Source organism: Hydra viridissima, unplaced genomic scaffold, assembly GCF_058129835.1.
Source record: "Hydra viridissima isolate aposymbiotic clone 2 unplaced genomic scaffold, HvirCarnegie_v1 scaffold_15, whole genome shotgun sequence".
NCBI lineage: Eukaryota > Metazoa > Cnidaria > Hydrozoa > Anthoathecata > Hydridae > Hydra > Hydra viridissima.
Genome location: NW_028324314.1, coordinates 122,071 through 143,192, shown reverse-complemented (window position 1 = coordinate 143,192; position 21,122 = coordinate 122,071). Strand labels below are relative to the sequence as shown.

The following is a 21,122-nucleotide window of genomic DNA, read 5'->3' as shown; positions in this document are numbered from 1 at the left end:
TTAATGATGATTGACAGTATTGTAAGGATGAGAAGACCTTCGAGCTCAATCAGAGATAATCCAGGTTCTGACCCTAAAAAGTTTGGACCCGCTATTCCCAGTGAGGATGAGTTTGATCTCTCTGAAAAAAATTTGAAAATTTTGAAGAAAATCTCGGACATATCGGAAAGCTTCTCTGCTGACAAGAAAGTCTCCATTCACAGAGTTATCTCTCATCTGTAGGGATTGAAATACCGACTTCTGCAAGCTATTCGTGGTGGCCCGTCTCCTAATACGGAGATGTTTTACCAAACACTAGTTAAAGCCATTGATTTTCAGTTTCCAGAATCTGAAGCGACCAACTTGCACTATTCAGTCGCAAAACGGCATCTTGACTTGACTTGAAGATTTTTGATATATTTAAACAAAAATTTGGCATTTAAAAAAAAAAAAGTGGATTTTGTAAAAAATATCGTTACTATACCGATAAATATCGGTATTCTCGTTATTTTAATGTTTTCCGATAAACCGATAAAAAAAACCCGATATTATCGTTTTCAAAGATAAGTTGTCGTTTAGCTATCGTTTCAAAAGAAAAGTTATCGTTTCACAGACAACTCATATCGTTTGATATCGTTATTATTTCATATCGCTATCGTTTCAAAATATCGGTTCAAACCAATATACCGATAACGATACGCAGACCCTTAACCGTAATGTTTCTAGTTTTTTTGCTATAAAAAATGATTATTTTTAACTTTTTATTCTTTCAAAGAAACTTTTATTTATTTGCTGTCTTTATTGAATTAATACAAATTCTTTTTTAATATGCATTTCTCCATCATATTTCTATTTAGCTCAAAATTCCATCGTCAGCAAACATTCTATCGTTCATTGGATAAAAACAATATTCAAGCAATACAAAATTCCAAACAAAAATGATATGAAAATCATTTAAATATATGTACCAGTAAAAGTTTTTTTCTTTAAGAATTACATTTAAAATAAAGGTCGACCATTTCGAAAACGATTATCTTAAATATTTGACAATTTCGATTTTCCGTTCATATCCATTTCATACTTTTCAAAAAGCCTACTATCAAACAAAATGTTATATTTCTTTTTGTACCCGTTCTTAATGGATGATTGATACCTAAAATATCCGTTCCTACTTTATCAACTTGAAATAAGTTTTCTAAAGCTTCATTATATTTTCCCATTCCACATAAACAGAGTGCTAAATTATTTTTTGTTTCCAATGTTGAAAGATGGTTGATACCTAAAATATCCTTCCGTAATTTATGAACTTGATTAAAAATTTTTGAAGCTTTTTTATAGTTTTCCATTCTATACAAGCAGATTGCTATGTTGTTTTTTGTATCCAATGTTGATGGATGATTGGAACCTGAAATATCCGTTCGTGTTTTATGAACTTGATAAAAAATTTTTAAAGCGTCATCATATTTTCCCATTCCAGTCAAACAGAGTGCTATATTGTTTTTTGTATCCAATGTTAATGGATGATCGATGTCTAAAATATCAGTTTTACTTTTATCAAGTTGATAATTAATTTTTAAAGCTTCATTATAATCTCCCAAGTAACACAAACAGAGTGCTATATTGTTTTTTGAATTCAACGTTGATGGATGATTGATTCCTAAAATATCCGTTCGTTTTTCATCCACTTGATTAAAAGTTTTTAAAGCCTGTTTATAATTTCCCATTAGAAAAAAACAGGTTGCTATATTATTTTTAGTATCCAATGTTAATGGATCATTCATACCTAAAATATCAGTTTGTATTTTGTAAACTTGAAGATAAACTTTTAAAGCGTCACTAATTTTTCCCATATACTTCAAAGTGCTTGCTAGGTTAGTTTTTGTAATCAATGTTGATAGATGTTTGTCACCCAAAACTTTAGTTTGGATTTTATCAACTTTATAATAAATTTCGAAAGCTTCACTATATTTTCCCATATCATTCAAACAGAATGCTATACTATGTTTTATCTTACATGTAGATTGATGATTGATACCTAAAGTATGAGTTCGTATTTTATCAATTTTATAATAAATTTTTAATGCTTCATCATACTTTCCCATATCATTCAAACAGATTGCTAAATCATGTGCTGTTTTTAAAGTTATCTGATTTTCAGCTCCATAAGATTTTCTGTTATGGTTTTGAATAGCATTAAGTATGTTTACTGCTGCTTGAAAAAAACCATTTTTTGATAGGAAACATCGAATATTCTTACTCCGTTGATTGAACGCTTCACACATTTTCGGTGTGTTAAAACGAAACATATGGATGAAATGGTGATAGAAATGCTTCCCATCGTCAACGTGTTCTTTTACCTCTTCCAATTGTAGTTTTAGAAACTTGATGATACTTTTGTTGCATATTTCGGTTATTTGTTTGCGTTTTTGATAATATTTACACGCTAATTGTGTCATTTCGTGCATCGTGTACCTATCATTGTCTTCGTCGAAACGATCAAGCAAAGAATAACTTACTAATAATCTTATTGCTCGATTTATCAAAAGCTCTTCGTTTATTTTCAGGTGTTTTGAAATACCGTGAAGAAACTTTTTTGTAATGTTTTGACCATCGCAATACGATAAATGGTTTAAAAGTTCAAGTGGCTTTTCATTCATAGCCTCTATTGTTTTTAATACTATGTTAATTGATGTTATTGCAGACTTTGTTTCCGCTTCGGTGGGGACACCTTCCTCTAGTATTTCAATTGGATTCGATTGATAAAGATCTAAATATTCCTGCAAAGAAACGTTATTGTTGTTTATATAGAGAATAGCTTGATTAATAGCGAGTGGATGATATCGGAGCACTTTGACTATTTCTTTTAGTTTTTCGTCATCGTTTGCTATTACTTGTTTAATATTTCTTTTTGCAAAAAGAAACGCATCTTGAGGCGAAAAAGAATGAACTTGCACTTGATTAACATCGGTTGACCACGACTTCCATTGCGATGTTACCAAAGTAAAGGCACTTTCTTTGTATGAAACGTATTTTTTAAAGTTTTTAACACTTTTATCATCTACGTTGTCAAAGATGTATAACGTTTTTTCTCTTTCAAAATAGTGATGTATTTTTCTAGAAACTACTTCAATATCGAAAGGAATACCTTGAAAATCTGTTACTCTTAATCCTATTTGATGACTGAGATTAGTCATGGAAACTTGTATTTTGTCAAATGCTGCATCCACCCACACAACATTTTCAAAATGCTCGTTATAAGTTGCTGCATACTTTCTAGCCAGCTGAGTTTTTCCCACTCCAGACATTCCAGTTAAAACCGTGAATGATTTACAAGAATGATTTGTTTGGTAAACGCGTTTGTGAATTTGTTTTAGTTCATCGTCACGTGAAAAGAAGACTTTTGTCGGTGGAAGGATACCAAAAGCGGAGTGTCGGGATTTTAACTCTAATAATAAAAACATTTTGTTTTTTAACACGCAACTTTATTTTTAAAGAGTTTTAAGAAATTTTAATATGAACGGTCAGCATTTCGCTGTTATCTGTTTTAATTTTGATAGGAAAAACTTAAATTATATCCAAGACTTAAAGGACGATCCAATCGACAATATACATTTAAAAAATGCATCACTAACCGTTCTTTTTCTTAACTTTTTCTTAACTTTTATAAAAATTGTAACCGCTACGTAAAACACAATTACAGTTATTTTTTAGAAGAATCATTTCACACGTAAAATACTCCCATTGAAATATCTGTAAATTTATTTTGAAAAACTTGCAGTTATTATTAAACTTGCAGTATTACATAAAGAATTATATTAAGATAAATAATCATCGCTAAGATCATCTTATAATTAAAGTAAGTATATAAAATAGTTATGTATACATTTTTATTAGGTAAAGTAGAAAGGATTTTAATTTCAATTAGACAAAGTAGAAAGGACTTAAATTTTTATTAGATAAATTAGAAAGGATTTAAATTTTTATTAGATAAAGTAGAAAGGATTTTAACTTTTTAAATCGTTTATATTTTGTTTGTTTTAGTTTTTCTTTTTGCAGTTTTGTTTTTATAATCTTATTTTTTAGAAAGAAAATAGGGGTATGGATGTTATTTAAAGTTATACTAATGCTATTTCCATAAAATAGTTATTACTACATTGAAATTTCTGTGATGCTACTAACTATTTTTGTTCTTTTTTAGAAAATTTAGAAAAATAAATTAAATTTTGTGCCAACACTGATATGGAATGTAACATGTATTGTATGTAAAAGTTAAATTTTGTAATGAGGATTACAGTTCTTATGAAAAAAAAGAAAAAAAGAAGGTAAAGAGTATTGTTTCTAAATATATATTTTGAATCTTTTTAAATTTTCTCGCGTCATTTTGAAAATTTTTGTTTGCACATGTTTATTGTTTCCATATATGCTTTTTTGATATTTATGTGTATGTGGTAATAAGTGCTTTATAGTTGTTTTATTAATGTGTTTTTACGATAATGTAAAGTAGAACATTAATGTAAAGTGTTTTTATTGTTTGTTTATGAGTCAATATTTGTTATATAATTGTTTTAAAAATGTGTTTAAATATGAATATAAGGTATATATTTAACCTTATATACATATTTAAACACATTTATTGTGTTTATAGTTGGTACATATGTTTATATTATGTTGTTTCCGTGTTTTCAAATGGCTGCGACTTGGTAAACATCTACCTTAAAATCAATTATTGTATTTTAGAGAAGGAGCAGAACAAATGGCTTTAGATCGTGAAGCTAAACGTGATATGCACCAAATGGCATGGTTTAAGTTAAATACTGAAAATGAAAGAGCACATTGCTATTCTTATGTAGACATTCCTCATCACTTTGTATTTGATGATAAAAATTGTAAATGGAAGATTAGACAAAGGGGTGGTAATAAGGTGATAGTAAGAATGTATAAAGTTAATCCAACTGCAGAATTGTTTTTTCTTAAACTGTTAATTTTGCAAGCAAAAGGAGCAACACCTTGGAAGGATATGCGTACTGTTAATGGTATTGTCCTTGAAACGTTTCGTGAAGCATGTGTTTTGAAAGGTTTGTTGTAAGATGACACTGAATGGCGGAATACTCTTTCTGAGGCGGTTTTAACACGTATACCGAAGCAAATTAGACAGTTGTTTTCAATTATTTTCACCTTTCGCGAATCTGACAATCCCTTACATCTCAGGAATACATGCAAAGCTTTTATGATGGAAGATTTCATTTACTGCTCAATCCCACTTCTAATAGCTGAACAAGCTACTTTTCATCAAATTGAAAAGATTACTATTCAAAGTGGAAAAATGCTGGCTGATTACAATCTGCCTGTTATTGATGAGTTTATTGGCTTAAATCTAGAAAATTTTGATGAAAATGTTCAACAACTGAAATAGTAGAATTGTGTATAAACACAACCAGGTGAAGTAGTAGAATTGTGTATAAAATGTTCTTTGCATTGGCAATAGGTGAAGTTTGCATTAACTGAAAATATGAGAGTACAAGATGACGAAGGTGAGTTTTCCCAATGGCTATTAAAACTTGGGAATGGAACAATACCTGTCAAATAGGAGGACCTTTTAAAGGATGCATTGAAATACCAAATCAGAGCATTATTAGAGAAAATGAATCAATCGTTGATTAGATTTTTGGAGATGCTGATCAAAATGATTATTCTAAACGCGTGAATTTAACACCAACTAATGTTGATTAATTATCAATGAAGAAATGTTTGAATGTCTGCCGGGTGAGATCAAAATTTATTTAAGTGCTGATCAAATTGATACTGATACCTTAATAAAACAAATAATATTCCTGTTGAGTTTTTGAACAGCTTAACTCCTTCAGGTATGCCACCTCATTGCTTAAAATTGAAAATTGGTTGTGTTATTATGCTCACTGATCTCTATAATAACTGGATAGCGCAACTCCGAGCAAAACTTCTTACTTTTTGACGCCAAAATCGCCATATTGGAAAGCCCCAAAAATTTTAATCCCGTAAGCTTTAAGTTCTGTTTTTCAGCTTATCGCTTTATCGCTTTATCGCTTTATCGCACATATCAGATTTCATTGTTCTGGGGCTTTCCAATATGGCGACTTTGGCGTCAATTTTGATATTAGAGATGCGCTATCCAGTTATTATAGAGATCAGTGTATTATGCTACTTAGAAATTTGGATCTCAAAGCTGGGTTATTCTATGGTACTCGAATGAAAGTATGTACTCTTCAAAATAATTCTATTGATGCAGAGGTTTTGACAGGTGTTTCTGGTGGTAAAAGGGTTTTTGTTCCTCGAATTCAGTTAGCTCCATCAGATTTTAATTTACCTTTTGTTCTGAAACGTCGTCAGCTTCCTGTCAGATTGGCTTATTCAATAACAATTAATAAAAGTCAAGGTCAAACATTTGATAGAGTTGGGGTATATCTCAAAAAACGTTTGTGTTTCTCTCATGGTCAAATATAAGTTGCATGTTCAAGAACTAGGGCATTTAATTGTTTGTTTTTCAAAATTGATAAACATCTCATTCAAGGTATGGTAGGTGAAAAGTGTTACACAAATAATGTTATATTTTTTTTATTATTTTAATACATTTTTTTCATAGTTTTTGATAAATATTCCTGTCATTTAATATGTTTATATGTGTTATAGTATGTTTATATGTCTTATATGAAACCATATTTGTTTATAGTTGTATATATGTTTAAATTATGTTGTTTCCATGTTTTCAAAGTGGTGTGACTTGGCATTATGTTGAGCAAGATTGATAACCTTGCCAGCCAAGCGATGTACTTATAGCAGAGGTGTGACTTGGCAGCATTTAATACCAGGCGGTGTTACTGCTTTAGAGCTAAGTTGTGTTATCTAGCCTTTTTTAATTATTCTGGAAACACATAATAATGTCTGTTAATGTTTAGCGTAATGTGTAAGAGAGAGTATGCAACCTTGATCTTTAAATCTAGGGTGTTTAAATGTCCTAAATTTGAAGTAATTGAATAACTAATATTGAATATAAAAACAAATATATTTTTATGTATTTATATGTTTAGTAAAAAGATAAATATAGTTTACTTTAAATTGGTTTTCTAATTTTGCCTTTCATATTTTAATTTGGTTTGTTATTTTCGCTGGATTTTAGGATCAAGGGTGTAAATATTCTATTGTTATGTGTTATTGTTGTGATGTTTTGTGTTGATTGGGAAGTATTTTAGATTCGCGCATTTGTCAAATATCGAGTAACTTAAATTTTGTAATGTGTTTAACTAATTAATTAGCTTAGTTTTCAATTGCAACACTTTTGAGGAAAGAAAAAATTCATATATATATTAAAAAGAAAAAATTCTTATTAATGTAAATCATTGTTTTACATTTTATTATTCTGGTAAAAAGTCTCAATCAAAAACTTGATTACTCTTATTAAAAATAATTCTATTCTCCTGACCACCATTAAGGTAAAAACGGGGAAGGGAGGTCCTTTACTAAAAACTATTGAAACAAAGAGGGCATATATGAAGAGGGTCAGATTAGTGCCATATATAGTAATGGTCAAATGATCAGTTATTTTTAATAAATTTATTTAGTTGTGTGCATTTAACGTTTTAAAGACAATTTCCTTTTTTAAAGAAACATGTATCAAGGGGATACTAAAAAATTGTATATTTAAAAATATAAAACTCATGTATAATTTACGTTCGCTTTATATTAATCTTATTAAAGCTCATGTTATAAAATATATAACAGGAGTTTAGTTTTACTTTTTCATCAATTTAAAGCATGAAGAAGTGTTATTATTTGTGTCAGAAACTAAAAAAGTATTGTTTTGAACTTAGCAATGTCGAGGAAAGTGGTTCTGCCTTACACTGATTTGACCTATGTCAGTTGTAAATTATTCTATGTTAAATAATTGGTAAATTATTTTACCTCCGCATAGTTTTTATTTAAGTTTACAGATGGTTTAACTTTTTCAATTTGAAGGCGTTTTTCTGAAAGGGTATTAGTTAAGGTTTTGCAACTTTAAGTTGTGGAAAACAGCCACTATAAATTAAGTAACAGACTGACCATAACCCGAATTACGGGTTGCTTTTTGCTAGTAAATAAAAATATCACAAAATCGAAATCAATATTCTTAAAAAAATATTTTACAAAAATTGAAAGCTTTTTTTGCGTTTGTAATTTACCCAGTGAGATAAGTAGTAACCAGACATTCCTATGTCCGCTTTAGCTTTTTGATACAAGATTAGCAAAGAATTTGACATTTTACAATCAACTTTTTAATTAGCAATTGATGTCAATGCCAATTCTAGTTTCATTTTAAATGTCTTTTAATTGATTTGTAGTTCCGGAGTGCTTTTTGGCATGGCAATATTAAATTAATAATATCAAAATGTTTTGATATTTTGAACCCATACTTAAATAAATAATTTGAGTCGAAAAAAATACCAAAACAATTTTCTTTTTATTCAACAAGCGGCATTTAAGTTAATTGATGCTAACCGAAATTGCATCCAGCTGCCAATCGTTTTAGGAACTAAAAAATTAATTTTTGACATTTAAAATTAATAAGTGTCATTTGAATTGGCATATAAACTAAACAAAATCAACATAAATTTAGCATATCACAAATGGTCATATTTGATTGGTCAAAGTGTGAAGAGAAAGTGTAAAGATGACGAGGAAGACTTTTGAATTTTAAAGTTCATTGCAAGCTCTTATAAGAAAAATGATTTTCAAATTTTAAGGAAAATAGGAAAATGCAATAAAAGTGGTAGGGGACATCCATAATAACTAAAGGAACAATTCCTGAAAACTTGATGAAAATCGGATAAGAGAATCAAGAGATAATTACCGCAAAGTCGTGAATATTAAGAAACTGAGAAAAACGCATTTAAACAAAAAAAAACATTAAACACTTCAAATAAAAATGTGAAAACACAAAAAATAACCTATTGAAATAAAAAAAAAAGTAAAACTAAAATTCTCTTGCACCATAACATAAACTCTCTTCTTCCTCATCTCTGTCCAAAAATCCCTTATGAATACTTCGTAACTGCTTTCGCCTGCTTTTTTCCTTTTCATTAAATTTTTTTTTTCCATATTTCTAACTCTTTTCAAATCAGACGATGCCTAAAAACTTGAGGAAAAATACCCTGGTTTTAAATAAATTTTTTCAAAAACCCTATTGATACCATTAATTCCATCATTAAAATTAATGATTGCAGAACAGCAGCCTAAATTTAATACATCAACTCCAACAAAAACATATTTTGGACAACGTTTCCAAACTAAAGCATTTAAAGACTCGTTGTTATTTTGTGTTGATCCATGTAGACATTTTGAAAGAAGATCTTTGGACATTGAATCGTTAAATATTGGTTTTATAAATGTTTTTGTAGCATTAGGTAAACCTGGATTTTACTGTTTTGCTTATAGTTTTACTAGAGTAAAACTTTTGCTCCCATTGGGAAGATGCATATGAAATAAATATACAGTGTGATAAACCTTTTTTAAGTTTAGCATCATGGTTAAAGATAACATTTGCAGAACATTTTGGACAGCAGCCTATGGGGGTAATTATTTCTTCTAAAATGTTAGTGTTCATAAAATTATAGCAGTAATTAGACTGATCATCATAAGCAGAAAAATTGCTTTTATTTACAAAATCATTACTTACAATATTGATGGAAGATTTACTACTGCAACAGGGTGACAATACAGAAAATTAGCCGAAGAAAGTTGTGGTTTTTGTAAAGTATTTAGACATTTACTCAAGAAATCCGTTAAAATTCATGTAACACACAGCGCCAAAAGCATTTAATAACAAATAAAAAGTAGTTTTAGAGTGGCACTCACACAAATGAAGTTTTTTTGTCTTAATTTTTATAGTATTTTGTGGGATAGCTTCCTTTTTACATAGCACCAGAATAAACAATCCTTTGCTGCGGACAAATTTATGAAAATGCCTAAACTGCATCATTAAAAACTGATTTTTAATAGGGTAAGCTTTATTTTTATTTAAAACTAAAATGAAATTCGTAACCTACGGTAATTATATTACTTAAAAACTTTAAAATTGAAAAAATGATTTTTTCGATTTTTAATAATGGTGTACCACCTTAAATGACATATATTTGCCATAAGAAGTTTGGCATATTACTTTACTCAAAATGGATATTGGTATATGTCAATGTCATTTTATTTTATGCTAATTTTGATATATATCAATGTGAGATATGAAATGTTAATTATCATATAGCCTGGTTGCTTGGGATGGGGGATATGATAAAACGCGAAATGCATGAATGTGTTAAAAGATTTAAACAGCGAACTTTAAGTCCTTACACATGTTCAGTTTTTATTTTATATTTACAAATGATTAATATTTTAAATTAGATAATTAAATGCAATAACGCCTTAAATATACCTTTTTTTTTTGTAGAAATATGAATATGAATATAAACCGGATAATTGTTAAAACGAATGTGAATGTAAACCGGATAATTGGTAAATGTTTTTGCTGATAAAAAAGACCTGAAAGGCTTGCAAAAAAAACAACTATAAACGAAAGGTACATTGTTCTTTTCAAAAATATATTTTTTTAGTAAAAAAAAAAATTTAGCTGCTTTGAGTGGTTTACTTAATTTTGTATATTTTGCGTCCTTTTTTTTTTTATATATATATATTTAATGAATATTTAGGGATAGCTGAAGAACATTACACGAGGGGTGGCATAAAAACTATCAAGCTCAAAATACCTACTTCTTTCGCATTCACTGACCAAATCTTTTCGGTTGCAAAAAAGTAATCCGCTTTTCACATATCGCCATTTTTTTGATGGATTATTCTTACGCCATTGGTTCAGTATTTGCAAAGTTTGTTCTCTCGTAGTTTCAAATTCTTCTTTTACATTATTGATTGCTGAGTCATCAACCAAAAGACATCGAGCAAAATTTTGCCAATCATAATTCAAAAAATCAGCGAGCGTTGTAAATATATCTTGTGGAAATTTTTCAACTAAGAGAAAAGGTTTCTTTTTAAAAAAATTGAAATTCTGTCTCTAATGGGAAATGCTAAAAGTATATATTTACCCTTAATATCATCGAGCTCGTTCTCCATGACAACTTCGTCATTTAAAGTTGTCCTACGAAAAAGAAGTTAGTTATTGGTAACATTAAGTTTCACTAAATTCCAAAATGCTTCAGCAAACTATTTTCATGGTTAATAACTGAGTGTAAGAAAACCAGTGTTACGTCAAATTTAAATGATAATAAAAATGGAGATGTTGAAGCCAATTAAACCATTTGATATATTTCGATGTGATATTTCAGAAAAACCATAACTCACTGAACACGAACTGTTGGGAAATGAAATGAAACAATGATCCCAGTAAACCTCTTCTTGTTAAAATACGTTTTTTTCCATCAATAAATGAATTAATTGACTGTTACTGTGGCTTGACTTACGAGGTATCTGCATCTTTAAAAAAAAACGATGCTAATGATCCACTTTTCCCCATGGAGTTAATTTGAAAGAAAAGTTGAGCAATTTTAAATAATGCAGCAGTGCCTGCATAAATGAGATCTGCTTAAATTAATACTTATGGCATTATTTTGAAATAATGATTAATATAGCAATAAGTTAAAGAAAAGTTTTGATGTCTAATATGCACATAGAAGCTTAAGTAAAAAGCAAAAAGGGACATAAGTCATAATATACATATTTTCTTTTTTTTTTTTAGACTATATTTAAAACAGTTTAAAATGTGAGGGATTTTTCAAATTTGGCACATTTTTTGGAGAACAACTTATTTGTGACAAAATTATAGTTTTTGTACTGATTTAAGCTCTAAAAAACTTCTGTAATTATCTCGAAGAGAAAAAATGGTTTCTTTTTTTGCGTACCACTTTTTCTATACGCCTAAAATCTTGATCAGAAGGTAAAAACTGTGATTGTATATTTCTAAAGCTTCATTACATTTTCCCAAAAGTTTTAACAGCTTTCTTATGTTTATTCATCAGAAGACAAAACAGTAAATCTTTTGTCTTTTGATGAATAAGCATAAGAAAACAAATGTCTATCAAATTTCACTATGGCTCTTCTTTCTGTAAATAAATCTTTTTCTAACTTAGCAAACCAAAGCTGAAGACACTTTGTTTTTGATCCTCAAACACTTTGACTTTTAAACTGTGTGTTATTAATTAAGATACTATCTATGTTTTACAATTTTTGATCATTTCGAATAAACGTTAAATGTATTATCAAGCATTAAACAATTCACCAACGATAAATCAGTTAGCTTTATTTCTTGTGAAAGTACACAATGATGGCATTTTCATTTTCCTTTTTCATAAGAGTGAAGAAGTTGGTTTTTAAATGTACAGAAAATATTTAGCAAACTCTTCTACCTTCAGTTTTATGTATAAAATTTTTCATCTCAACTTTTTTCGCGTTTTCGCGTTTAGAAACTGATCGGACTGTTCTTGGATAACCTAATGGTACACTTGTAATAGCATCAGCTAGTCGTCTGCCCCCATATGGAGGCCAAACTAGGAAACGAAAGTCAGCAACTAAAAATTGGATACAGAATGTGAGGAAGCAGTTGAGACAATCTGGTCAAGCTTAAAAAATAAAAGTAGAAAAGGAGAAAATGTTCCATGCAAGTCTGTAAACACAAGGAAAGACAGTTTAAATTCTTGTAAATTTAAATGTAGACAACATATCAGTGATGAAGAACGAACACATATATTTTCTAATTTTTGGTCTATGGATGACACCCAAAAAAAGCATTTCTACAGTAGAACTACTGAACGACTCCAGAAGAAACGTCATCGAACCATCAATGAAAATTCGCAAAAAACATATTCATTTTATTAGAGTCTTTTTGTTGGTGATTTGCAAACTCGAGTTTATAAAGAATTTTATCTCACTACTTTATATATAAGTAGTAGAAGAGTTTATTATCATCATGAAAACAAGAATGATGCTACTGGAAACCCAGCCTTTTCAAATTGGGGGAAACACACCAAAAAGGTTGTAGATCAAAGATCAAAACAAAGTGTTAAAGATCATATCAATGAATTTCCACGTGTACCATCATACTACTGTCGCAAAAGAACAAAAAAAAAATATTTTGAAGCTTTTTTAAATCTTAATAAAATGTATGAACTCTACCTATTGCGAAAAAAAGAATATTGCCCCTGTTAAGAAGCATATGTATAGATTCATATTTGAGCTTGACTTTAACATCGAATTTTAAAAGCTAAAAACTGATTTATGTGATACATGTTATGAATACCATAATGTAGTAAATCCTACTGAGGAGCAAACCCAAAATTTTCCGAACAAGTAATGTTGAAGAATGAAAATCGAGCAGAACGTGAAAAAGACCGCAAACTTAAGGATAAAAATGTAGCTGTAATATACATTGACCTTGAAAATGTAATAAGTTTACCAAAATCAAACACAGGAGCATATTTTTACAAACGTAAACTCTCAGCTTATAATTTAACTGGGCATTGCTCCCTTAATAAAAAAGGTTATTGTATGCTTTGGCATGAAGGCATTTCAGGTCGTGTAGGAAATGACCTTGCAAGTAGTGTATCGTGCTTGCTAGAGAAGATAATTGCTGACCACCCAGATGTTAATAAACTCATACTATGGTTTGATTCCTGCGTACCTCAAAATTGAAGTAGTCACATGTCCATTACCTTACGTGAGTTTTTGATACGTTACCCAAAAATCACGGTAATAGAGCAAAAGTTCTGTGAATCAGGGCATTCTAGTATACAAGAGGTTGACAATAAACATAGCCAAATTGACAGAGCCCTAGCTCCTCTTGAAATATGTAGTCCACTGGGTTTAATCAGAGCAATTGCTAATATTTGAAAGAGAAATCCTTTTTCTACCTACCAAATGAAAAGATTGGATTTTAAGGATTTTTCAGCTATTGCAGGCTATTTTAATTATAACCTTGTTCCCTATACCCAAATAAACCATCTGGTATTCAGGGCAGAGTTTTCAGATAATATATACTACAGAAAGTCATTTACTGATGTTTGTTCAGAAGTGCGAATTAAGCGTCTTCCTAACAATCCATCACCTGAATTATCTGTGACAAGACCTCTTGCAGTTGTACCAATGGCTTCTCCCTTAAACCACTGAGCTCAAATTTCTAATGATAAAGCTCGGGACCTTTAAAATATGTTCAAGTATATGCCTGCTGTAGACATAATATTTTATAATAGTATTTTAAAATAATTATTTTAATGTCAAAATATTTATGTTTTATGTTTATGTTATGGTGTTAAATGGGCTTCTTATTGAAATTGTTGTTTTTAATGAATTAAACAGAGGTCCTTAGATTGCTGAATTTAATCTTTGAAATTCATTTCACGGTGAAATGTATTTTGGATCATATGTTCTTGGAACTTATTTCAACCAAAGTTTAATTTTTTTGTAAAAATTTTGGTACATTAGATTATAAAACTTTATAAATAGTGCATTTATAAAGTTTTTTCACTAGTTAAAGTAAGATTTTATTCCAATAAAACAGAGATATGCTAAACAGTTCTTTACCTTGCTACAATCTATATACAAAATACTAATTTGTATCATACTTTTATATAAAAAATGGAGATAGAACAAAATAATATTGTATTTTATAAAAAAAACGGTGTATTATATTGTTCTATCTCCAAATCAGGGTGTGGTAATTCAGATACCTGCACATTATATCTTTTGAAGTATTTACTTTTAAACTGTGGTAGCAAGTATGGCAAATTAAAATGAATCTAATTTGTTTACGTCTTTTATGTTTAAGTGGTCTACAGGTCCTTTTAAAACTTTGAACTTGATTTTCTCAGTTCGGAAAAACATGGAGTTAGAGCAAAGTAATTCCAACCTCGCGCAATGTTTTGTTATTCCGGAAATGTCTTTGTGCTTATGGAAACTTTTAAAATTTGTTTTTCTATATTTTTTGATGAAATAGTTTATCATATGTTTACTTTAAAGTTAACACTAAGTATTATGAATATGTAACTTATGATAATTTATGCTGGTTTTAAACCCCTCGCTGATATATTTTACTTTTTTCAATAATTAGAAAACTCATGAAGAGAATGAGCACTAATCATTGTTCTATTTCTCTATTTGTTAAAGAATTGCTGAGTTTTTTTGAAAATGCTATTACTCAATCAGATGAGTAGAGTAACAAAAAAAAATCTTTCTTTTTTAAACAGATTTTTCAGCCTTTTTTATAATGTTAAAGTAGTCTTCTCTTAAACTGTTTTCTGATATTAAGTTTCTGGTATTAAACTTCTCATGTTTAAGTTCTGATATTCAGTAAAAAAATTAGTTATTTAAAAAATCTCGCTTCTTTCTACTTTATTTATTGACTTTCGCAAAACCATTTTTTCTTCTAATTTTACCGGTTTTTCTAACTATGAAAACTAAGTTGTTAGAGAACAAGTGATACAAGTAGAAAAAATAGATGACATACCGGTTCACTTTTTGCTTTGGTATCTCCATTTTTCTTACTGAATATATTCTTTTTCTGAGATCTTCATTCTAACCGCTGGCTGATAAACAAAACTAGTGTTTGTTTTAACAGTTTTTCTTGAACTTATTTAAACCAGCTCAAGAACGACTTTAAAATTGAAGCTTTAACATCAACGCTAAGCAGAAAAAACTGAATCATGCATCAGCAACTTATAAATATCATGTAAAAAAGCAAAAAACCAGATCAAATTAACAAATAGTTTAAACTGATTTTGTATAATGAGAAATAACTAAACTCTGCGACGAACCAATCTGAGAACGGAGTAATCCTGTTTTAGTTGTTGAACTTTCAATTTCAAAAGTTTGAAGTATATAAACTTTTTTTATACTATTGTTATAAACTATTGTGAAAGGATTAAAGATAATTAATAAGATGTTGAAATCTAGACTGGCGCTAGTATTGAATAAGATGCAAAATTTTAATCGGGCAAATTTTGTGATATACGTTGAAAAAAACTTGTGCAGACAATTTTGACTTAACTTGACATTAAAAAAACTTTTGGTGGCAAAACAAAAAATTTTTCAAGCATAAAAGCTTTTTCTGTTAAGTAGAGTCCATTAACGGTATAACAAAAAAAGGTTTTTTTATTAACGACATTTTTTTACATCGTGAGGAGGGAGAACTAAAATAAAAACGACGATTGATAAAAAAAAATTACACAAGGTGATTCACCAACTCTTTACATAAATAAGTGAGAAAGCGTTAGAAAAAAAGTTAAATACAACTGTGAAAAAACGTAAACACGAAGACGCGTAAATGATAAAGCAAAAAAAAGAATTAAGTTAAAAACAACTGAGAAAAGACGCGAACGCGAAGACTTGTAAATGATAAAGCGGTAATAAGAAAAGTTAAAAACAACGATCGGAAAAGATACCCACAAGATGACTCGTCCACTCTTCACATAAATAAATGATAAAGCAAAAAGGATTAAGCTAAAAACAACAACTGAGAAAAAACGTACACACGTAGACTAATTCAACTTGCCATTTAAATAAAGCGAAAAGAAGATAAATCAGAATAACGACTGGGAAAAGACTTATACACGATGATTCATCAATCTATCATGTAAGTAGACGATATAACGGAAAGAAGAAAAGTTAAAAACAATTGAGAAAAGACGTAAACATGAGGACTCATCTGCCTGTCATATAAATAAATGAAAAGATATCGCAACTAGAAAAAAAGCAAAAAAATATAAAAGCTCAAAAAACAGTGAGTGTTATAGATTTGGAGATATAGAGATTAGAGCAACTAATGAGTACGGTCGTCTCTTTAGAAGAACAGATTTAAAAGAAAAATTTAAGAGAAAGAGCTCTTTAGAGATTTAAAGAGGATTTTAAAGAAGAGAAAGAATTTTGTGATAAGAAGAGTCTTTGATGAACAAGCAGTTTTATAAGCAGTTTAATAAGCAGTTGACTAAAAGAAGAAGGTTTTAATATTAATTGTTGGAGAATAACCAGAACATTTAATTAAAGGAAAAATAATTGTAATAAAAGAAGATATAAAAGAAAGAGGAGTAATTGAAATGAACAGTATTGAACACTGCAAGAAACGCAAGAGAATATTATTTGTATTATATAAAAGTTATAAGAGTAAGAGTGCTAACCATTACACATAAATAGAACATCTGTTGAGTTTTATTATATTACAGAATATACTGAGGACGGCGATTATAAGTTTAGCCCTTTTAGATTAAACCTTGTTCATTCTTAACCAAGCTATTCCCACTTCTCGCCCTTACCTAACACAGTACTCCACAGCCACACTCATAATATTTTATGTTAATTGCCTGTAATTTATGGTTACTTAGTTATGTTTAAAGGATTTACTGTAGCGTAACTAATACCTATTACAACCAGCTATAATCGTTGTTTTACGCAAGAGCCGTATTGTAAAACGAGTTGAATTTATTACTATATAATGAGAGTATTGTTATACAAGTATGCACTAAATACAAAGAAGAGATCGTACTTCACAGCTAGAGGTAGAAGAGTTGCTCGAGTCCGTTGTTGTTTGACAAGTTACTTCAAGAAAGCGAGGTTTCGATAATCACGCTATTATACATATTAATCAGGTGGACATTAATTGTTTTATGACGATTTGATTACCGCAACAATAATAAAATTGTGATGAAAAATCAATATATGTAAGTGACATTTTTACTTAGGGTTCTCTAAAAACATTATCTATCAGTAATAGCTTTAGAGAACCCTAAGTAGGAATGACTTTATTTTATTTCTAGGATAGAGTGGGGTAATCTGAGTCTATATTTGCCTATTTCTGACTATGCGTTAAAAATAAATATTGTTTAGGTATCGGCTTTCTGAAAAAAGATGTCTTAAAATCATGATTGGACATCCTAATAAACAAATTTAACAAAAAACTATTAATTAAAATACAAACAATAAGTCTTGGGAACCAATATTTGAAGATGCTTGTATAAACCCACATTACCCCACGTTATGGTGTAATGTGGGTCTACACAAAATATTGGTTGTTTTAGTTTAAAATACTGCTGCTTATGAAAACTCTAAAATACATTCTGTATGCACGTACCTTTCTTATAGTATATATACAAGGTTTTATTTTAAAAAGTAGTCTTAAGATATTTTTATTGTAAAAGTGCAAACATACACAGCAAAACAATAAGAATTAAAAACTCGGACAAATTAAAGTAAAAAAAATGGCAATTTAAAACAGAAATAAAAATGTTTTAATAAAGTGTTTTATAAAGAATAACTATTTTTTTGATCACTGCACTTTTATGGTCACATTCGTGCTATTTTAGGCACTTCTTTGATATTTTTGGGTATTGTTTTGATACTTAAGTAGAGGTAATAGTTTTTTTTGTACATTTTTTTTAAACTTGGTTTTTTTCCTCTCAGACATTTTGTTCCTCGAATAACCGTCGTTTAACTTTTTCATTTGTACGGAGTTCTCCACATGTTATTTGAACTCTCTTCTTATTTTTTTTTTATTGTTGTTCTATTATTGCTACTGTGTCTGCAGATATATTAGGATATTCAATTGACCTTAAAGCTTCTTGCATAGCTGATTTTGGTGTTTGTAATCTTAGAGATTCAGGGCTATAACGTTCAGGTGCTTGATTGAGAAAGTAAATACCTGTTATTCTTTCCATCTTTTCTTTACTTAATGGTGAGATACCTGTACCACGAAATCCTGCAATAGCATTTGCTGGAGAGAGTCTCTGACACAGTTGTTTCAATAACCCTGTAAAAGCTGTCTAATCAATATTTTTGTGTTGTGTTTCTCTTCCAAACCGCTTTAAAATTTTTCTCCACTCATTCTTAATGGTCCAAAGACAGCCACATCTAACGGTTTTAATGCGTGTGAGCAATTTGGCAGAAGACAAACAATTTGGATATGGTTGTCTATGGCCGCTTTTATAGTACCATATTTTAAATGACTGCCATGACCATAATAAAGCAAGAGTATTGGTTTTTGATCTTGGTCAATAAATGGTGTATATTGCTCGACAAACCTAAACGAACAATGTATTTACTTCTATTGAATCATTTGTACCGTCTTCAAGAATAACAAAGGCTGTTCAGTGTAAATACATTAATTAAAAAAAGTAAAAAAAAAAAAAAATTTGAAAGAAAAAAATGAAAATTATAAAATTCAAGTAAAATACCAGTCTTGCATCCATCCACTTGCTATTGCCCAAAAGCACTTCCTGGTGGTCTATTTTTTATTCATCTAGAATACAGATAGCCTTCTCCCTTAAAAACAACAAACAGTGGAAGATATCATCCATCTGTAGACACACGCAACAGCACAGAGTACATAGCTTTACCAGAAGAAGCAGCTAGTTCATAAGATTTTTACTTTTGGATCTACAAATACTCTCTTCGTTAAGTGATTTGTTGAGAGCCCTGTCTCGTCATGGTTGTATACACTACTTTGTATAATGTTATCATTGTGAACTACATCAGATAAAATAGTAAAAAATTTATCTACAAGTTTACGTGTTAAACTTTTAGCTCTTGAAAATGTAAGTATTTCAGGTTTGCGAAATAGAAGTTTATCAACATGACGCTTCTTAAAACAATTTATCCAATCTTTCTCAGGAATACAATTTTAGAAAGGAGTTTTCATCCTCCTCGTTGTGCAAAGTTGGGCAACTAAATTACAAATGTCAAGAGAATCTAATGGAAGACCATATCTTTGACAATACTACGCTGAAGCTAGAATCATGGCTTCATCATTATCACTTAGCACACTTTTTTGACCTTCACGCTTGTTTGCATTAAATTCTTGTTGCTTTATTCTTCGTCTCAATGTTTCTTTAGGAACGGAACATTCTTTAGCAGCATGATAAATAGTCCTTTTTTTTTCTCACATACTGACATAATTGCTCTTTCCAAACTATCAGCATTGTTCTTGGGTATTATTTTTTTATTGTAACATCTACTTTCTAAAGGAATATTTATGAAAAATCTGTTAAATTTTTAGTGAAATACTAGCATAAATCATAACATATCACAAAAAAAATATCTTAACACCAAATAGGTCTTTATTATTTTATTTGACCTTATTTGAAATAGGAGAACATAGCCTTTCATACAAATAAATACACGTTCCTTAATATAAACTTCAAAGATATAAACTTCAAACGTAAGAGTTTTATCGGACTAAAGAACTATTAAAACAAAAATAGTTAGGTCTGATGAAACTAATAGGTTTATAATGTTACTAACAGTAACTTCGATAATGTAATTACATATCATAATAATATACATGCATAGACCCACTTTACCCCACCTAATCATACTTCAAGTTTTAAACAAACCATGTGCGTTGGTGTCTTTAAGGTATACTATCCTTAAAACAAAGTAATTTAACTTTCAAAATTACCATTTTTCATAAGCTTATGCCTTATTTGAATATATTCTCACTGAAGTTTAAAAACGGAGAAAAAAATGACTTTGTTGATGTATCTAGCATTTAACCTAAAAAAGTGCCGTTTCTAACAACATAGCTGGATTGTATTTTAAACTAATAGTAAAAATTACAACTTTATACCTAAAGCCATTAACAATATAACATATAAATATGAATTAGACCCAGATTACCCCGTAGACCCACGTACCCCACCCTACCCTATTGATAATAGACGGCATTTAAGTAAAGCCGATTCACCTGCAACCTTAAGAAATCGTTTAAAAGTTAACCAGAAAAAGTTTATTACAGTCATAGCTTCTGCACAGCTGTTGCAATTGAAACACTCAAAGTAGTCACTTTCAAAACTTGTATGATCTTTGTTTAATGTGCGCATCATTTGAGGCCGGGATAAAACCACTAACAAACGCGATAAAAACAATAAAAGATATCAAACAGAAAAGGCAAAAGTTTTGATTTTTTTTATTAGATCATTTTATTCTGAAAAATTTCTTAAAAGTAATAAAAAAATTATTGAAAATACGAAGTTTAATTATTGAAAATACAATGCTTTTTTATATTTAGGGTGTGAGACCAGGAAAATATATCACACTTTTTTAAACGTTTCTACTTCATGAAAAAAAATTGTAGCTTCTTTAAATCTTAATTTTGT

At 29.5% G+C, this 21,122-nt stretch overlaps 2 protein-coding genes and 2 pseudogenes across 2 annotated transcripts; 2 read left to right on the top strand and 2 right to left on the bottom strand.

Moving 5' to 3' along the window:
* Window positions 1–729: 729 nt before the first annotated feature.
* On the bottom strand, window positions 730–16,291 carry LOC145185098 (uncharacterized). The gene is made up of 4 exons (XM_090072875.1): window positions 15,488–16,291; window positions 11,079–11,131; window positions 10,750–11,004; window positions 730–3,424 (listed from the first exon to the last, which is right to left on the bottom strand). Exons 1-4 carry the CDS (start codon window positions 15,514–15,516, stop codon window positions 1,044–1,046), a joined length of 2,718 nt encoding a protein of 905 aa, XP_089929001.1. The 5' UTR covers window positions 15,517–16,291; the 3' UTR covers window positions 730–1,043.
* On the top strand, window positions 12,241–13,260 carry LOC149878005 (uncharacterized; annotated as a pseudogene).
* LOC149878004 (uncharacterized) lies at window positions 12,855–13,944 on the top strand. The gene has a single exon (XM_090072876.1). The coding sequence runs from the start codon at window positions 13,339–13,341 to the stop codon at window positions 13,675–13,677; it is 339 nt and encodes a 112-aa protein (XP_089929002.1). The 5' UTR covers window positions 12,855–13,338; the 3' UTR covers window positions 13,678–13,944.
* A 2,500-nt stretch (window positions 16,292–18,791) lies between the features above and the next one.
* On the bottom strand, window positions 18,792–20,846 carry LOC149878003 (uncharacterized; annotated as a pseudogene).
* Between the last annotated feature and the right edge of the window lie 276 nt (window positions 20,847–21,122).

Excerpts from the sequence above, each read along its gene's own strand:
- LOC145185098 (XM_090072875.1), bottom strand. The coding sequence starts at position 15,516 with ATGGAGATACCAAAGCAAAAAGTGAACCG. Across the intron at positions 11,132-15,487 it reads CCAAAGCAAAAAGTGAACCG|GACAACTTTAAATGACGAAG; the intron begins GTATGTCATCTA and ends TCTTTTTCGTAG. Across the intron at positions 11,005-11,078 it reads CGAGCTCGATGATATTAAGG|TTGAAAAATTTCCACAAGAT; the intron begins GTAAATATATAC and ends CTTTTCTCTTAG.
- LOC149878004 (XM_090072876.1), top strand. The coding sequence starts at position 13,339 with ATGTTGAAGAATGAAAATCGAGCAGAACGTGAAAAAGACCGCAAACTT.